This window comes from Mustela nigripes, chromosome 1 (assembly GCF_022355385.1).
Source record: "Mustela nigripes isolate SB6536 chromosome 1, MUSNIG.SB6536, whole genome shotgun sequence".
NCBI classification, from domain to species: Eukaryota; Metazoa; Chordata; class Mammalia; order Carnivora; family Mustelidae; genus Mustela; species Mustela nigripes.
The window spans coordinates 42,816,292-42,836,353 of NC_081557.1; the positions used below are offsets into that span (position 1 = coordinate 42,816,292).

General features: G+C 42.2%; 1 protein-coding gene across 1 annotated transcript in view; it reads right to left on the reverse strand.

Annotated features, from left to right (window-relative positions):
* Window positions 1–17,332, reverse strand: part of LOC132012246 (olfactory receptor 5P4) — a 37,723-nt gene extending 20,391 nt beyond the window's left edge. The window contains exons 1-2 of the mRNA XM_059392065.1: window positions 16,404–17,332; window positions 15,047–15,203 (exon numbers count right to left, since the gene is read on the reverse strand). Of these exons, the coding sequence (XP_059248048.1) occupies window positions 15,047–15,203; window positions 16,404–17,332 (1,086 nt within the window). The remainder of the gene's footprint in view (window positions 1–15,046; window positions 15,204–16,403) is intronic.
* Window positions 17,333–20,062: the final 2,730 nt, after the last annotated feature.

The window sequence follows — 20,062 nt, forward strand, 5'->3', positions numbered from 1 at the left end:
TCAGGAAATGGCTATTTTTGTGCTCTCTGCCTTTGTGTTGGCGGGCAGCTTTGTCTTCATCATGATGTCCTATGTCTTCATTGTGTCCACAGTTGTGAAGATGCCCTCTGCCCAAGGGAGGTATAAGGCCTTCTCCACTTGCTCCTCTCACCTCACCGTGGTGTGCATACACTATGGATTCTCTGGCTTTGTCTACCTGAGGCCCAAGGACAGGGACTCATTCCGTGAGGACATGCTGATGGCTGTCACATACACAGTGCTGACACCTCTGCTTAACCCCATCGTGTACAGTCTCAGAAACAAAGAAATGCAGATGGCCCTAAGGAAGGTACTAGGCAAGACAGATAGGCTCATCCCTCAGATGGTGAATAAAAGAACACGGAACACTTAAAAATGTGCAGACTGCTGATAAATAAAAGTGGAAAAGTGGAGTATTTCCAATGAAATAATCACTTTGTGTACAAAGCAATTAAAGTTCATCATAACTGCCTGATATACCCTGGTCACACTTCTTTCCTACTACAAAACCAGACATAGTTTTAAAATTTTTAAAATGAGAAAAATATTTTGAAATGTTATTACACATATATGTACATATACACATATACATGCATATATACACATGCATATATGTGTATGTGTAAACATATCGAAAAACAGTTTGGAAAACTAATTTTCATAACCTTTGTTGCCTCTGGAAGGAAAAAATTCTACCAAAATGGAAAAGAAGGAAAAATGAAATAGAGGGAGAGTAAGCCAACAAGAGAGAAGGAAAATCACTAATTTACTTTAAAAAGGAAAAACTACAAAGTCTTAAAGTTGAAATGAATGAAAGGCCACAATACAGAGAAATTTCAAGGAATTTTAAGAAAGGCCTTGTTCAGCTCTATTCAAAGACATAAGGAAACTTAGATCAGAATGGGTGAATTTCTGGAAAAAAACAGATGAAAATTACTGCAAAGGAGATATTTTTAACATATGAGATTTCAGGAATAATATAGAAAAGTCTGTCAGAGAGCTCTTCCTTCTATACCCCAGCAAAGGAGTAGGCTAGATGGTTTCACAATTAACTGAGTCCTCAAAAAGCAATGAATTCAAATGCTATTTGAGTTAGAGTATACAAATCAAAGCTTCTAATTTTTGAAAGTCACAGAAGTGGAAGGTGCTATGTATAACTGGAGAATCTAATTGAGGTCATTGCAATAAGGTTCTCATGTGGACTATGTAAGATGTTAGCTACTGCATTTTGAGGTCATACTGTCCAGTGGCATAGCCACATGGTGTGAAGTTGCCAATGTTGGAGGACTGAGGGATGAAGATGGGAAAAAGATCAAGAGGCTGGTGGCAATTTGCTAACAAATGAGAAGAAACTGGATTGTCAGTAAACAACCAAGGACAATAGTACAGTTCACCCCTGAACACCACAAATTTGAACTGCATGCGTCCACTTATATAGGGATTTTTTCAATAAATACAGTACAGTCTTGTAAATGTATTTTCTTCCCTTGTTAATTTAACATTTTCTATTATCTATCCTACTTTGTTGTAAGAATACAGTATATAATACATATAACATACAAAATAGTGTTAATTGACTTTTTAAAAAAGATTTATTAGAGAGAGAGAAAAAAAGAGTACGTGTGTGTGCTTGTACACATACGGGAAGGGGAGAGGGGCAGAGGAAGAGGGAAGGAAAGAAGCAGACTTCCCACTAAGCAAGGAGTGTGGGGTCCCTTGTGAGGTTCCAAGTGGGGCTAGATCCCAGGACCCTGAGATCACGACCTGAGTGGAAGTCAGACACTTTACCAACTGAGCCACCCAGGCACCCCAATTAGGTTTTAGGGGAAGTCAAAAGTTACATGTGGTTTTTGACTATGTGGAGGTCAGTACCCCTAATCTCTACCTTGTTCAAGGGTCAACTGTATACTGTTTCATAGCTGGATAGGATTGGTGTCAATGAGAAAAATATTTTATCATAAATATTCAAATAAATGACTTAGAAATACAGTAAGAAGCTAGGAAAATATCAGCTTGTTGCTGATGCATGCAGAATAGGAAGTGAGCAACTTCTTTTCGACAGAGCTGAGAAACAATTGTGCCCTTCTCAGACAACAAGGATTAGTTAAAATGAAGAAGTAGAGAACAAACTCTGTAAAGCTGATGGGTTGAGTGAAGATTCCAGAATGGCAGCAAAGCATCTTGGGAGAGAACCCTGCAAGGAAGAGTCTCAAGAGAGGAAACATGGGGTTGTGCTAGAGTGAAAGGTGAGGAGAGCTCCTGAAGGGCTTGTAACTGGGATTCACATCACAGCTTCATTGATTATAGGTGGTGTCAGAGCCTATTGGGTCTGGATCCCATTTTTTGTTTAACACTGAATTAAAATTTGGCTAGAATTTCACTGACCAGCCATTCACATACGTTACCATTCCATTTTCACAAACGTCCCCTAGTTAGCATGAAAGTCTCTATTTCCTCATTTAATCATCTTAAACTTGTTAATCTCCTTGTTTCAATCTCAATTTTGACTAAGTGGGATAAAGTGCAAGTTTGTTTTAACATATGCAAACCAATCAGTGTGATAGACCACATTAACAGAATGAAAGATAAAAACCACACAATCATGTCAATAGATGTGGTATTTATACTTGTGTAATATTATGCAGCCATAAAAAGAAGGAAATCCTGCCAGTAGTTACCAGGGTTGGGGAGGTAGCAGAAATGGGGAGACATTACTCAGAGTACAAAGTTGCCATTATGTAGAATAAGTATGTTGTAGAGATGTAAAATACAGCATTATATGTTAATAGTTAATTGTGTATTTTATACTGGAAATTTGCTAAGAGAATAAATTTCAGTTGTTTTCACTGTAAGGGCCTACTTAGCCAGAAGGAGCCGTTTTGTTGTTTATGCAGTAAACTTAGATTGACCCTGTGCAGTAAATTTAGATTGACCCTAGGCAGTAAACTTAGATTGATCCTGCCCCTCCTAGAGGAACCTACTTGCAAAGCCCAGATATAAGGGCAGGCCAGGCCAGGTAGAGACAGCCAATCAGTGGAGCATGCATACTGTCTCCCTAGCTACAGGAGAGTGGGCCCCGCCTTTTGAGCGCCAATTCTGACCAAGGTGATAGGTCAGTTCAAATATCTACTAGGGTAAATTGTAATCTTATTGGCCACCTGTGTGTAGCCAGGCTCAACCACATGGCCTTTGCTCTATAAAAGTTAGGCTGTGAGGCTCTTTGTAAGAGATGATCCTGACTGGTCAGTTTGATTATCAATGCTTGGTGTGAAATAAAGCTTTGCTTGATCTTTGCTTTGTATCAGTCTCGTTCCTTTGATTATGGATCCAGCATTGGGGTCTCTCTGGGATCAAATGAGGATAATGGAGCCAGCATCAGAATTTTGGGAGTAAAGCCTCCAGAGGTTAAGATCTTGGGATCCTGTCTGTCTGTCTGGTTGCAGAGCTCCAGGGTATAGCCCACCAGGGAGAAGCTAGATGCAGCCATGCTCCCCAGGGCTGGAGTAGATGCGGGGATGCCCCATACCTCCACTGGTAGATCATCAGGGGGTTCAAGTCCCCCTAGGTGGTCAGGAGATCAAGAAAGTCCGCACTGGTGGTGGCAGATTCTGGGTAAGGACCGCTGGGCCTGCAGTTGTCTTTGTCTTTTCCTTTTGTTGTCTGTTGTTTGTTGTGTTTGCAGGGGACCAAGAAAGTCCCCACGAGCAGCAGGCTCTGGATGAGGATTGCTGGGCCTGCAGTTGTCTTTGTCTTGTCTTTTTGTTGTCCGTTGTGTTGTTTATTGTCCTTGGAGAAATGGAGCAAGTGGGGAGTAAGGGACCTGTGATACCGCTAAGTCTTCTTCTCCAGCATTTCAAGGATTATCAAGGTAAAGCCACCTAGTTGGGTGACAAGGTTTACCCGGGAAAACTAAAAACACTCTGCCAATTAGAGTGGCCCGTTTTCTCCACAGGGTGGCTGCCAGCAGGAACATTTGCCTTGGCTCAGATCTACTCTGCCCAGAGTAACGTCTTCGATCTCCATCGAGACCAAATACCGTACATCATGGCCTGGCAATATCTGATAGAAGAGCGACTGTCATGGCTCAAGTCTCACCTTCCCCCTGCTAACAAAACCATCTCTCTCCCCCTAAGGCAGGTCAGATCACCAAAACCAGAACAGAAAGATGAGGGGGAACCAGGGAAGGAGACCATCCTACCTCTGTCGGATGTGGAGGATGTGGGATTCCACCCCCCCATTTGTCCCCTAAACCTGACTCTCGGCCCCAAGAAGCCCTTACCAGTCCACCTCATACATGGTCGGGATCCACCTATGGGACCACAGAGCAGAGCAGAAAGACCACCCTGATCCTTCCCCTTTCCTCTATCCCCCTCTGCCTCCCTCTACCTCACCAGTTCCATCAGCGTCAATGCTGCCTCTCCGTGAGGTTGCTCTACCGGATGGAAGAGGGCACCCCCGCCTATCCTATATCCCCTTCTCCTCTTCTGACATCTACAACTGGAAGGCCCAACACAAATCCTTTTCTGTCCACCCTCAGGATTTACTTAGTCTCTTGGAGACTGTCTTTCTTACCCACCAGTCCACCTGAGTGGATATTCAATAGCTCCTTATGGCTCTCTTTAATGCAGAAGAGAGGGATCACATCATGCAAGAAACCCATAAGGTGATAAGTGAGAGACATGGCAGGGACCTTGATCCCTGATGAATGGAGTACTACTGCCAGAAGGAACCCCCCAACTGGGAGCCAAACTCTGATGAAGGTAAGGAGAGCCTATGCTTCTACCGCCAGGCTCTACTGGGAAGCCTCTGTGCAACTGCAAGGAGATCCATAAATTTATCTAGAATTAGTGCGGTGACTCAAGGTAAGAATGAGTCTCCAGGAGCTTTCCTAGAAAGGCTTGTTGAAGCCTATAAGATGTATAGCCCCAGGGGCACCTCGGTGGCTCAGTGGGTTAAAGCCTCTGCCTTCAACTCGGGTCATGATCCCGGGGTCATGGGATGGGGTCCTGGGATTGAGCCCCGCATCGGGCTCTCTGCTCCGTGGGGAGCCTGCTTCTCCCTCTCTCTCTGCCTGCATCTCTGCCTACATGTGATCTCTGTCTGTCAAATAAATAAATAAAATCTTAAAAAAAAAAAAAAAAAGATGTATAGCCCGAAAGACCCTGAGGCACCTGAAAATCAGAAGGCAGAGAATCTTGATTTTGCCAGTCAGTCAGCCCCAGATATAAGGAGAAAATTTCAGAAAATTGAAGGATTTGAAGGAAAGAATCTCACCAAGTTAGTGGGAATAGCAGAAAAGGTGTTTAACAACAGGGATGCGCAGGATGATGAAAAACAGACCAAAAAAAGTGGTTAAGGTTTTAGTATTACATGAGGTGGGGAGGAGACAGGGGGAAAGAGGTCATTTGAAAGGGAAAACGCAGGTAGGGGATGGTAAATGGAAGGAAAAGCCGAAGCACAGAAAAGGCAGGCAGGAAGGCTTAGATTCAGATCAGTGGGTTTACTGTAAGGAAAAAGGACATTGGGCCAGGGAGTGCCCCGAAAGGAAGACGGCCATGCTGGCCTCCAGAGACTGAAGGGGCCATGGTTTGGAGCCCCTCCACGAACCTTGGGTAAAAATTGAAGTGGAGGGAGGAAATCAATTGATTTTTTGGTGGACACGGGAGCCCAATTTTCATCATTACTTAAACCTATGGGAAAACTATCCAGAGAGGAAGTCTGGGTACAAGGGGTGAATGGCACAGAAAGACATAAATGGACAACAGAAAGGACTTTAAATTCGGCCTCAGGCGTAGTCAAGCATCGATTCTTGGTCCTCCCTAATACCCCATATAACCTGATGGGAAGAGATTTCTTCCAGAAGTTATGAGCTGGTATTCAGTTCTCAGAAGGAGATAGGACTGTAACCTTGAGACAACCCACTGTGCGGATGTTTGTGGCAGCAGTAGATGCATACCTTCTTTATGAGCCAGTCTCAGAACCACAGGAGACAAGAGAAGGGAGCCTTCTCCAAACACCATTAATGGAGTTTTCTGAAGTCTGGGCAGAAGGGAAGCCCCTTGGCTTGGTCAAGGGATGGCCTCCAGTGGTGGTACAACTAAAGGCAATGGCCATGGCTGTTCGTGTCCGGGAGTACTGCCTCCCCCCGGGAAACAAAGCAAGGGATCAGAAAACATTAACCGCCTCCGAGGAGATGGGATCCTAGTTCCTTGCAATTCTCCATGGAACACACCTTTGCTGCCCATCAAAAAGGTGGAGACTGGGGAGTACCTGCCCGTTCAGGACTTGTGGGAAGTTAATAAATGGGTTGAATATATCCACACAATGGGGCCTAAACCCTATACCCTCCTCTCCCTCTTGGGCCCGAAAAGAACTGTGTATACCATCTTAGATCTCAAAGATGCATTTTTCTGCATATCTTGAGCAAGGGAGTCTCAGCCCCTCTTTGCTTTTGAGTGGTCTGACCCACAGGAAGGATTCCAAGGCCAGCTCACCTGGACAAGACTTCCCCAAGGATTCAAGAATTCACCCACTATCTTCGACGAAGTCCTACACTAGGGTTTGCGTGAGTACAGAACCTCCAACCCGGGAGTCACTCTGTTACTTGCTAATGGCTGCTGAGGACTATGAGTCATGTTTGCGGGAGGTCGGGGTGAAAGCTCTCTCACAGACTCTACAGGAAAAATCATATTGGATGTCAGCAAGGAAAACACAGCTCTGTCAGAGCCACGCTACTTATCTAGGCTTTATCTCCACAAGGGGGTGTGTTCACTGTTTGAGTCCAGGAAACAGATGATCATTCAATAACCCTGCCCCACCACACCCCAACAAATGAGGGAGTTTCTTGGGATGGTGGGCTACTGTAGGCTGTGGATACCACGGTTTTTGGAGATTGCCTGACCTCTCTGCAAACTGGCAAAAGGAGGGCTCACTGATAGACAGCTGAGGCAGAAGGAGCATTTTGGGAATTACAAACAGCTTTATGGAGTGCCCCAGCATTGGCCATCCCAGATGTTACCAAGCCCTTCCACTTATATGTGGACGAAAAAGCAGGGGTGGCCAAAGGAGTTTTGACTCAGACTCTGGGGCCTTGGCAAAGGCCAGTAGCCTATCTTAGCAAGAAACTAGATCCAGTAGTGGCTGGGTTCCCCACTTGCCTCTGCATAATTGCTGCCATGGCCTTCCTGGTCAAGGATGCAAGTAAATTGACTTTGGGTCAAAGTCTCATCCTGACCACCACCCACACTATCGAGGGCCTTCTCTGGACTATCAGTGGATGACAAATGCCCGAGTGACAGGGTATCAGGCCCTCCTCCTCAACGAAACAAAAGTGACCTTCCAGCCTCAAGTGGTGCTAAATCCAGCCACGTTGCTACCAGAGGAGCTAGCTGACCACCCACAAGACTGTGGGGAGGTCCTAACCCAAGTCACAGGAATAAGGCCGGACCTCAGAGACATTTCCCTCCCGGATGCAAAGATGACTCTATTCACAGACAGGAGTAGCTACATGGTTGATGGGAAGAGGTATGCGGGGGCTGCAGTGGTTTCCCCTGAGCAGGAACTCTGGATGGCAGCTCTGCCACACAGAACCTCAGCGCAGAAAGCGGAGCTGATTGCACTCACTAAGGCACTGCAGATGGCCAAAGGTAAAACCAGCAACATCTATACAGATAGCAGGTAGCCTTTGCTACTCTCCATATACATGGGGCTATTTATAAAGAAAGGGGCCTATTAATAGCAGAAGGAAAAGGAATTAAAAACAGAGAAGAAATATTGGCTCTCCTCCAGGCTATTTAGGACCCAAAAGAGGTGGCCGTTCTGCATTGTCCAGGACACCAAAAGGGGACTGATCTGATTTCAAAAGGAAACCAATTAGCAGATCAAGCCACAAAGCAAGCAGCCCAAGAGACAGTGCAAGAGCTGGTTACACTCCCGGCTCCAGCCCTACCAGAAAAACCAGACTATTCAGAGGAAGATTTAAAGTATTTACAAAAATGGGCTAAATTGGACTATGAAATGAACTGGGCTAAGACTAAAACAGAAAAGTTAATTCTTCCTCAAAGACTAGGTAAGAAGTTAGTAGACCAGATACATCAGGGTACTCATCTGGGGACAGGCAGACTCAAGGAGCTTATAGGCAAGCAGTGTCAGGTTTCTAAATTAGGGCATATGGTTCAGGATGTAGTTGATAGATGTGCTCAATGCCTGGCAGTTAATGCAGGAGGAACTAGAATGGGAAGAGGGAAAAGAGAAAGAGGTAAGGAACCAGGAATTTATTGGGAAATAGATTTTACAGAGATGAAACCTGGAAAATATGGGCACAAGTATATGTTAGTTTTTGTAGATACCTTTTCAGGCTGGGTAGAGGCTTGTTCTGCCAAATAGGAGATGGCAGGAGTGGTAGCCAAAAAGCTATTAGAAGAAATAATTCCTAGGTTTGGGCTGCCTCTCACGATCAGGTCAGACAATAGCCCTGCATTTGTGAGTTCAGTCTCACAGGCACTGGCCAAGTCTGTAAGCACTAATTGGAAACTACATTGTGCCTACCGGCCTCAGAGTTCCAGGCAAGTAGAGAAAAACGAACCAGACCCTTAAAGAGACCTTGACAAAGCTAATTCTGGAGACTGGTGGTGGATGGGTAGATCTCCTTCCCTGTGCCCTCCTCAGGGCGCAGTATACACTCTACTTAAACAAGGTGACCTCATTTGAATAATGTTCACCCCTCTTCCCACTCTGCCCTCGGCTACAAGAGGTTGCTATAGCAGAAATGACTGATCAGTCTGTACTCCATCCTGACCACACGGAAGGCAATAAAAGTAGAAGGCATCAGGGCCTGGATTCACACAGGTCACATCAAAAGAGCTGAGGACAAGGATGCCCCCCAGAGATGGAAACTGCAGCCGATGGACCCCGCTGACTATGAACAAAAGCTAAGACTCAAAAGACTATGAGTTTATTGTTGCTCCTATTGTTAACCGTTTGTGTATTGTGGCTCCTATTGTTATCTGTTTATGTAAAGTATAGGTGGGAAATTAGATGAACAGAATTAGGAAAAATGGAAAAGGTTATATATACAAAGCAGTGAATGGCTAACTCATCAGCTGACCGTGCACTAACTTTACTTTTTGGCCTCCGCATTATAAATGCCCTAATGTCATTTGTACAAAAAAGAAAATTAGAGTGATAAAAATGTTAGTCTTACATGCTCAATATAACCCCTTACAATGGGAGAACATAGAACTGGCTGAAAAGTCAAAGATTTGACTAATCTCCAAAGAAAAGTGGTGAATGAAGGGCCTACTTAGCCATAGGGAGCCATTTTGTTGTTTATGCAGTAAATTTAGATTGACCCTGCCCCTCCCAGAGGAACTTACTTGCAAAGCCCAGATACAAGGGCAGGCCAGGCCAGGTGGAGACATCCAATCAGTGGAGCCTGTATACTGTCTCCTTAGTTACCAGGGAGAGTGGGCCCCACCTTTTGGGCGCCCAATTCTGACCAAGGTGATAAGCTAGTTCAAATATCTACTAGGGTAAATTGTAATCTTTTTGGCAACCTGTGTGTAGCCAGGCTCAACCACATGGTATTTGCTCTATAAAAGTTAGGCTGTGAGGTGGGGAAGGGTCGCCTCTTTGTAAGAGATGACCCTGACGGATCAGTTTGATTCTCAGTGCTTGGCATGAAATAAAGCTTTGCTTGACCTTTGCTTTGTATCAGTCTCATTCCTTTGATTACGGACCCAACATTCACGACACCCAAAAAGGTGTGAGGAGATGGATATGTTAATTAGCTTGACTGCATTAATCATTTCACATGTATATTTATGTCAGAAATCATGTTGTACACCTTAAATATATACATTAAAGAATTTTAAAACCTTAAAAAATGTAAAATTTAAAAAAATGGCAACTAGCACTTTATTCTTACTATGTGGGTAGAAACCATTGGATTTTTAAGAAATATTTCATTGCAAACTTCTTGAAAGAAAAGCACACAATTCATTCAACTTCCTTTCCTCAGTTCATAATCCAGTGTGAGGAATAAAGAGACCAAATAAATATTCATTGAATTAGAATTAATGTTTAACCAACAGATATTTGTTAAAGCTTGCTGTGTACCAGACCCTGTATTTTGAGCTAAAGATAATTAGTTCAACCTCCCACATCTCTCCTTTCACCCACCTGTTTCTGCAACTGCATTTCCAGCTATCAATGACCACCTTACTCCCATTTTCCTTTATGCTTCAGTTTAATGTCATTTCCTCAGTAACTTCTTCTTGGAGCCTCACAAATAAAAGCATTTGCCAAGTGATATCAACAGGAATGGAGACTGAGCAAAAAGCTACAGCCTGGGGTTTTCGGCAACAGGGCACGCAACCGAAGTCAGAAGAGACTTGAGCCTGAAATTCTATGTGTAATTTCTCTTTAAGGAAATTGACAACTTCCAAGTTGCAGGTGAGAGATCAAAACATCAGGTGGCAATCTGCCTGGGGGAGGCTGAAGATCTCAGCAGATTCTGGCATTTGGAAGTGCTGATAGACAGCCTGTTTAAAGATAGAGAAAACCTGTCACATTTTATGCTTCTACTTGGGAGTCCTGAAAGACCAGATGTGAGGAGTAATTACTGTATCCAAGAAATAAGGCCAAGCCAGAACATCCCCAACACAGCATAGCACCTAACCAACACTGTTTTACCAGGAGTTACACTATACAAGGAGACGTGGAGTTCTTTCGTTACATGAATGACCCTTTTGGGGACTAAAATTCCATTTCTTCAAAGAGATTCATCCAGTGCTTTATCTGCCTTCTAGAAGAAAATTGAACACATTTTGAGGAAGATAATATCATTTTTATCCTCTACAACTTTTTATCCATATTGCCCATCATTCAAAAAACAAAAGAACAAGGTATGCCAATAATTTGCCAGGATCAAATGCATGAAAGCCAGGTACTTCAAAATAAATATTAAAACTATGTCTAAGAAAACAGGAATAAAATGAAAACTCACATCAGAGAACTGAATACAAAAACATTTTTTTTTTTAACAAACAGGAAGTACCAAGTTTAAATCTGAGAAATGGAGAATAAATTAGGAATTCAGTGGATGAATTTGTAGTAGATTAGACACAGGAGAAAAGAGGATTAGTAAACTGAAAGATAGGTCAGTAGAGAACATACATGTTGCTGGATGGAGAAAAAAATACAAAAAGAATGAGAGCTATACAGGAAATTGTGAAAAGATTTAACACATACAATTGAAGTCCAAGCAAAAAGGAGAAGTAGAAGAACTTTCTGAAGAAATATTCAGTGATAATATTCCAGACATGAAAGACCATGAGCCACAAATTCAAGAAACCCTGCATCTTCCAAACACGGTAAGTAGAACAACTGCACTTTGGGAAATCATAACAAGCCAACACCCCAGAAGCCAAAAGCAAATGTTAAAAACTTCTGGGGTGTTGGCTTGCGACCTTCTCCTGGAGCTTCCCATGTGTGATCTGAAACCAGCCCTCTTACACACAGGGCAGGGAAAAAACAAAAAGTGAGGCACCACTCCGGGTTGGAAGGTGGCAGTTTTAATAGCAAAGGGCACTTACATTCAAGGCTTGTCTTGGGCAGCAGCAAGACGGCGAATGCATCCCTCCACCTACCAGCCAAACCTTTAAAGCTTGTAAAGAGGCCTTAACTGGGTGCAGCCATGCAGACCACGCAGGCCACGAAGACCACACAGGTGTTTTCAATACCAGTTCCAAGGCTGTGTCCTTGGAGCAGGCTCAGGGAGCAGGAGAGGCAACAGGAACATTCCAAGGACAGGGGAGGAGGCCAGGAGCTGCTGAATGCCTGGGTCCAGCTCTTGGGTTCATAGGTAGTCACATCTTTTCGATGATTTCCCCAACAAGGGGGACATACAGGACATATTCCTTTTGAAAAAGAGGACGAGAGAGGGAAGAAGACTGATGGCTGAATTTTTGAGAGAAATGATAGAAACAAGAAAACAATTGGATCTTAAAAGTGCTCCAAGATTTATAACTGGTAACCTAGAATTCTACCCAAAACAGACTTATCTTCAAGAATGAAGGTGTACAGGGTGCCTGGGTGGCTCAGTCATTAAGCGTCTGGTCATGATCGGGTCAGGACCTGACCTCAGGCTCAGGTCATGATCCCAGGGTCCTGGGATCGAGTCCCACACGGGGCTCTCCACTTTGTGGGAAGCCTGCTTCTCCCTCTCCCACTCCCCCTGTTTGTGTTCCCTCTCTCGCTGTGTCTTTCTCTGTCAAATAAATAAAAAAATCTTTAAAAAAAATAATGAAGGTGCACAGAACTATACTAATAGATTGTCTCAGAGTCCATTTCTTGGTTTTTGTTTTGATTCATTAGTAACCTGGGGTGAAGCTGCATCAAGGGTACACAGGCCCTCTTTGTACTATCACTGCAGCTCCTCGAATCTGTAATTCTTTCAAAATAAAAGCATGTAAAAAGTGAAAAAAAACGAAGATTTTTTGTGTGTGACTCTTGTTGACCAAAGACTCTTTGTGACCAAAAATAAATGAACCTACCCCAAACTTTAAAATCATCACCAGCAAATGTGTAATAAAAGAAGAAATAATAGAATTGTTTAAGCAGAAAGAAAGTCAGTGCTGGTATAGGCACAGTGTTGAAGAAAGGCATGAAAGGAACAAAAAAGAATAAATATCTGGGAAACTAGAGGAGGTACAACAGGTGACGGAACAGCTTTGATAACTAATCAAGAAATAGTGTTGGCCTCCATTTTGAGGTAGATGGTAATCCTGTTGCCACTGCCTGTAGCCTCAGATTAAAATGAGAAAGAAAGGAGTACTCTGTTCTAGAATCTTCTAAAATAGCAACTTTATTAAAGTAAAATTTACATACACACAATTTAAATATATAGGTAGATGACTTTTGACAAATGTAACGGCTTCTATAACCACCATCCTAATCACGGTATGCAATGATTTCCTCACCTCCAAATTACCTCTCACCTCTTTGCCTACAATCTGCTCTAATACTCTGCTACAGATAAGGTTCACGAAGTATGAAGAATGTCAGTGACTTCCTAAGTCCCAATCCACTCCAAAAGAAGAAAATTCTCCTGAAATTTATATAGACTAAAAATCTTTTAACAACCCAACAGCCATCTTTAAAATCTTCTCCTGGTTCATATCTCTGCCTTCTAAGTAACAATCTACAGTCTAAAGTCATCAGGAAACTCCCCCCCCCCAAAAAAAAAATTCTTACAAAAGGAGTTTTTGTTATTTACACAGGGATAGTCTTGATCTTTATTTTTTGATGTGCTTTTTGGGGAAAATGCTTTTTCCCATTTCTAGTATTCTCTGCCACACTTTGGAAGAGCTATCCATTAGCATAACATACCTTTCTTAGCCTTCACTCCCTCCTCCCCAAGAAGTAGTAAATTAGCTGATAGTTTGGAGGGGAATACTAGATATGTAGTTAGTTGTGTTAGTTTGTGAGAGCAGCTATAACAATGCACCATGAACTGAGTGGCTTAAACAACAAAAAGTGATTGTCTCCCAGTTCTGGAGGCTAGGAGTCCAAGATCAAAGTGTCATCAGGGTTAGTTCCTTCTGAGGGCTGTGAGATCTGTTCTAGCTCTCTCACTTAGCTTCTGATGATTTGTGGGCTATCTTTGGAGTTTCTTGGCTTATGGAAACATAACCTATTTCTCTGTCTTTATTTTCACATGAGGTTCTCCCTGTGTTGTCTGTGTCCAAATTCTTATTTTTTTTCTTTTGTAAGTAAGGATATTACCATATTGGATTAGAAGCCCATCCTACTCCAATATGACTTTATCTTAACTACTTACATCTGTAACATCTGTATCTATTCCCAGATGAGGTCACGTTGAGATACTGGTGGTTAGGACTACAACATACGAATTTTTGAAGGACACAATTCAAGCAGAAGAGCAAGCCCAGCCTTTCCCCTTCCTTGTTTGTCTTGGGAGTGAGCTTGACCTCAGCGCTCTGGGTTATTCTTGGCCATGCTGTAAACAGATGGGGAAAGACCCAGTCTCACTGGGGAGACCTGAGTGTTTCCAATACTGCCAGAGACAGAGAGGAGAGTGTCAAGTTCTAGGATTTAGAACATGAAAACACCTGTGTCCACAAATATGTGATATTCAAATATGAAGGTATTCTAATATCTTCATTTGTACAGGTTAATATTTTGCTCTCCCACATGCCTTCTCCTACGTGCCATTTCCTCATTTAGAATTTTGGAGGGAAAAAAAAAATAGGTGCTAATGTGTATCCTCTCCCATAAAAGAGGAACAGTGCCACACACCACACCACCTACATCAGGGGGATTGGATTATTGAATAGGAAGGAAAAACCTCTGCGTGAACTTCCCATAATCAACTGGAGAGTCTTTAAGCGCCTAGAAAGGAGAGACTTGGATGAGGAAGTGGTCCGTATGCAACATGTCTTCCCTCTGACAGAAGAAAAGGGGTGGAGGGAGGCAGACTATTTTGATGGGTGTGCAGGGATGGTCACCCCAGATCTCTTGCAGTACAAGGACTTACAAAGAGATGCCACTTATTAAGAAAGGACCAGAGGGGAAGGAATAGTTTTGTGAGATGTCTGATAAGTTCAAGTCAGGACACACTGAGTTTGAGAGTCTTGGGGGAAAAGGGAAAGGTGGGTGAAGAAGTTCATCTGTACTCCAAGGAAGGGTGTGTAGGGATTCTGTCACCACAAAGGGGGCAGCTGGGCTCATGGGAGAAGATGAGATCACCCAAGGGGATTATGGGGAGGGGGAACAGAGCAGAGGGCCAAGGATATACCCTGGTGAAAAGCAAAGTATAAGGGGAAAGATGAAGACAAAGACTTCCAGAAACAGCGAAAGAAAACTTCAACCACCAGAGTTCAGAGCTCCCACTATGACTCCCAGGATGCCTTTCCAAGACTGAAGTTACACCTCTGGGGGCCCTCTCTTTGCAAAGGGGCATGCCTGTACTGATGCAAGCCCCCAAATTATTGCACTCTAGGCTTACAGGCCCCATAATTGGTGCAAGTAAATTTGAGGCATAAATGGAGAAATAGGACCAGAGAAATTTCAGAGTGGCTTCCAGGCAGAAAAGGAGGAGGTTTCCTTGAAGAAACCTTCTTCCGTGAAGAACTCGGGTCAGCTTGTAAAGTGGTCCCTCCAACCTGTCACAGAATTTGTCTGACATTATTCCTATGCTGATAATAAAATATGTTAGCTAGAATATTAATCATAAATCATTGTGAAAGGAGTACAGGAGGAAGGGAATTGATTTAGAGGCTGTTGACATACCACACTGGACCATAAGCCCCTTCAAAAAGGTCAGCGGAAGAAGCAGTGACAGGGGACACCTCCCTGAGAGACATTATAAAATGTGTGGCAAACATATTAGTCACCTGAACCATAATCTCACGCCTCCTATCTATCAATTATTATTGAAAGAAAGTTCCAATATCCCAGTCTCCCCCTCCAAAGAAACTTCAGCTTTTGAAGTCCTACTCTAGAATCATCTGGTGAGACTCACATTGCAAAAAGAGTTCATGAGATGTATACAAAGTTCCTTTTGTGTTATCTGGGTTGGATCTCTTAATGGCCACATGGAAGAAGCCTGATCTTTACTTTGGCTTAAATAAAGTGAAAATAGAAGCTTTTCGGAGACACCAACATCAGTGTTTCCAAAAATTTAAATATTCATTGATGAAGGCAGGACAGAATCTTTATTTTTTTTTATTTTTTTAAAGATTTTATTTATTTATTTGACAGAGAGACACAGGGAGAGAGGGAACACAAGGAGGAGGAGTGGCAGAAGAGGAGGAGGGAGAAGCAGGCTTCCCGCCGAGCAGGGAGCCCGACATGGGGCTCAATCCCAGGACCCTGGGATCATGACCTGAGCCAAAGGCAGACCCTTAACTGACTGAGCCACCCAGGTGCCCCAGGGCAGTATCTTTAAAGGAAGTGACCTGAACAGCCTGACTTGTCAATATAACCATTAGTTGGGGACAAGGTTGTGTTTTTGTTTTTGGCCAATTGTTATTTAACAAGATGGAATTCAATCAAGTTTGATCTTTGATGGAAATAGCTCTCTTTATTTAAATAGGACTCATAACTGATGAATGGAACTATTTTGCAAAGGTATTCTTACCTTGGAAAGTTCATACTTAATTTGAATGAAGCAGATTTCCATGTTAATCACATATTTCATTTTCTATATGGCAGTCAGCATTGGCTTTTTATATTTATAGCAGTTCTTCACTATCAAAGTGATAAAGTTAATGATAAATATCATCAAAGTATCCAGCAAAAATTTTTCCCCAAATCATTGGTTTGTTATTTATGGATTCATATCTGATGTAATTCAGGAGAACCAGTGTGTTTTAGCCATTAGTTTTCTCATGGCCCCTTTCACCTCCTTGTTCCTCAGGCTGTAGATGAGGGGGTTCAACATGGGGACCACCGCTGTATAGATCACAGATGCCACTTTGACCTGATCAGCTGAGTAACTCGACTTGGGCATCACATAAACGAACAAAACTGTCCCATAAAACAAAGTGACCGCAGTGAGGTGGGAAGTGCAGGTAGAGAAGGCCTTCTTCCTCCCCTCCGTAGAGCGCATATTCAGGATTGAGTGGAGAATGTAGCTGTAGGACACAATTATGGTAAACAGTGTGCTGATGAGGACTGATGCAGAAGAGATGGCAGGAGATATTTCGGCAATATAAACATGGCCACAAGAAAGCTTCAGGAGTGGGAAGAGGTCACAGAAAAAATGGTTGATTTTATTTGGTCCACAGAAGGATAGGTTCATCAGACAGCCTGTAAATGATGAAGCATTCATGCATCCGCCCAGGTAAGAAGCCCCCAAAAGGAGGAAGCAGACCACTGGGGACATCTGGGTGGAGTAGAGCAAGGGAGAGCAGATGGCCACATAGCGATCATAAGCCATGGTAGCCAGTAGGAAGCACTCTGTAGTCCCAAAGGTGACATCAGAGCCAAGCTGGGCTATACAGCCAGTCACAGGGATGGTCGTTTTCTCTCTTAAGAAACTCATGAGCATGATTGGCGTGACTGACGTGGAGTACCCAATGTCCACAAAGGCCAAATGGCTGAGGAAAAGGTACATCGGGGTGTGAAGCTGTGGGCTGCTTCGGATTAAGATGATTATACTGATATTTCCCACTATGGTAACTATGTAAACTCCCAGGAAAATCACAAAGAAGATGGCACATAGGGTGGGGTTATCTGTTAACCCCAGAATAATGAACTCTGTCACTGCTGTAAGGTTTTCAGTCTCCATCTACCCATTTAATGTTGCCTATTGAAATCAGAACCAGAGGAGGTTAAACAGGTTGAAATTACCCCACATTTAATGTAGATATCTAAACAGAACCATACAATTATCATTTCTGAATGGTAATTCTGCCTCACTTGTAGAAAGCTTTGTACACATGAATTTTCTTCTCAAATTCCATGAAAATATTACAATTGAAGACTCAACGATCTTGGAATTTAGCTATTTTATTCCTATTTGTATACCATAGAGCAAGTCCTCCCCATGTGTACCAGAAACATGTAAAAGGGTGATCCACCAATACTGATGGTAACAACATAAACTGTAAATCACCAAAATGATGAGGGAAAGGCAAGCTCTGAATTTCCTACCCCCATCCCAAATATGTCTCTGCCCCAGGATTCTCTTTTTTAGATATTATTACCATTTATCCAATTATTGGACAAAAAACATGGAGTTGACTTTGACATCTCTTTCTTACCTCATCATTTTCCTGGAATAAAAAAATTGCATCCTTAGTTATAATTGGTACTAAGGGCTGGAAAGTGTCTATGTCCAAGATGAAAGGACCAAATAGAAATTTTACTATTGTTATGAGTTAAATTCTGAATATTCTGCAAAATCTTCCAGGACTTATCTCTTATACACACTTTTTCATCCTTCTGAGATTACATGAAGCAATAAGAAGAGTCCAGGTATTTTCACAGACTGGATTAATTGGAAAGTGAACTGAAGCATTTGGGGACCTGCAGTAGTAAGCTTTGGTTTCATCAGTTCTATTAAGCAACTGTAAGGAAATAGGAAGTAGGAGCATATGATCGTGATGGGAGGAGAGGGTAGTTAGAGAAATATGGATGCAAGTAGCCAGCTAGGAAGGCTAGGAAATTGGATTGAAAGAAAGATTAACATTTCAGAATAATATTCCCTTATTTCAAATTAGAGCACATGATCAAGGGCAGAAGAGAATATATTAGTTACATTCAGTCATCTCCATGACTCTTCTAGTTTAAAGACCAACACTTTCTTCTGAATAATTTGCTTTTTCCTGAAGAGCTTCTATCTGATGAAGAATTAAGGAAACATACATACATAACTACCAGCAACCATGCACCTTTTACTCAATGTTACATGTGAATCATGGCAATGACATCCTACAGTATGAACAGTACTAAGATTATGTGTCTGAATTCTCATATTCTGGCATTTTTAATGAGACAAAGCCTCAACCTGAAATAAATTTTTTGAGAAGAAAATAAATGGATGAAAGACACAAATGTTTCCAAAGTTGGATATGAATGACATTGGGGAAGACAAAGGGATGTGCAGAAATACCTTGGATTTTGCAGCCACACAAACCTGGGATCAGTTTCTAGCTCTGCCTCTTGCTGTCTATGGAATCAGAGTCACGTTACAAGAAGTTGTGGATCTTCTGTTTCCTCACCTGTAAAAAAGGAAATAATCATACATACCTCATGTGATTATTGTGTTAAAAATGATACGATTTGAATGAAAAGACCCAGCACTGTGTATATAACAAACAAATGCTCAGTTACTAATAATTTACTCGAAATAATCAACTCGCAATTTCTTGTACATGTAAGAGTTCAAATATTTCTGTGTCCTTAAAAAGGAGCAAGGATAAAGTAGTAACACGTCCACTGCAACACTAGGGATAGGCTCCGAGGAATGGTCACTGAATGGCAGAGCCATATTTAAGTGAAGCTTGTGTCATTTGAGATAAGGCCCAAATCACTTACTTCACTGAATGTAATTACAAATTAATTAGTTTATTTGTTTTGGAAAACTACATTGAGAATCCATTGGGATAGAGAAATTAATGTGCACCTCTATTGGGACAGAGAAATAACACATAAACATGATGATATAAAAGTATATGAGTGAAACACATACTTGTGTTTCCACTTATTTTTTAAATGAAAAAATTAAACATTCAACTCAAATTGAAAATAATTATAACATTTTACTATCATTGCAGTTGATTATTAGATCAAGATGACTAATGTGGCTGTGACATTTTGTGGCATTTCTGAAATGTGACTATGTTGAGTGGCCCAGGTTTTCATGTCACCTATGTTTAGAGATAACTTGGGTTTGCTAGTACTGTTCAATTTACAAACATGAATCCACTGGAATTGTAATATTATTTTCAACACACACATAAGTGATGTACATTTTTTAAAAATCACATATATTTTTCTCATGTAATATGGATCTGTCCTAGGACACTTGACACACACACCATGCTTGTTGGTGGCAGACATTTCTCACACACATGCTATTCTCTCTCCCCTTTGCTAACTTTGATCCACCAACATGTAAGCTTTCTAATAAAACAATGAAGCTCACCCTAACATTTTTCTTAGGACTCTGCCATCTACAAATGCCACATAGACTGGCAGGTTGTCAAAGATACATGGCTGCAATCTACTCTGGCTCTATTCTTGAACCATGGCCACAAAGCAGAAGGTTCTCTAAGGTTGAAAGTCAGGTTCCTTTGATTCTGGGAATGAATCCATCAATCAATGACCTTCAGAACAAAGCTAAACCTGATAATCCACATTAGGAGGGCCTAACAGCTCAAACACCTCAAATCCAGCAAATTAGGAAATGGACATGCTGTGAGACTCCCTCTGTCCTAGAAAGATACTATTCCTTTAGGTTTTAAGGAAGCCCGACTATGGCTGATGAATGATAGAAACAGGTACCACTGATTCC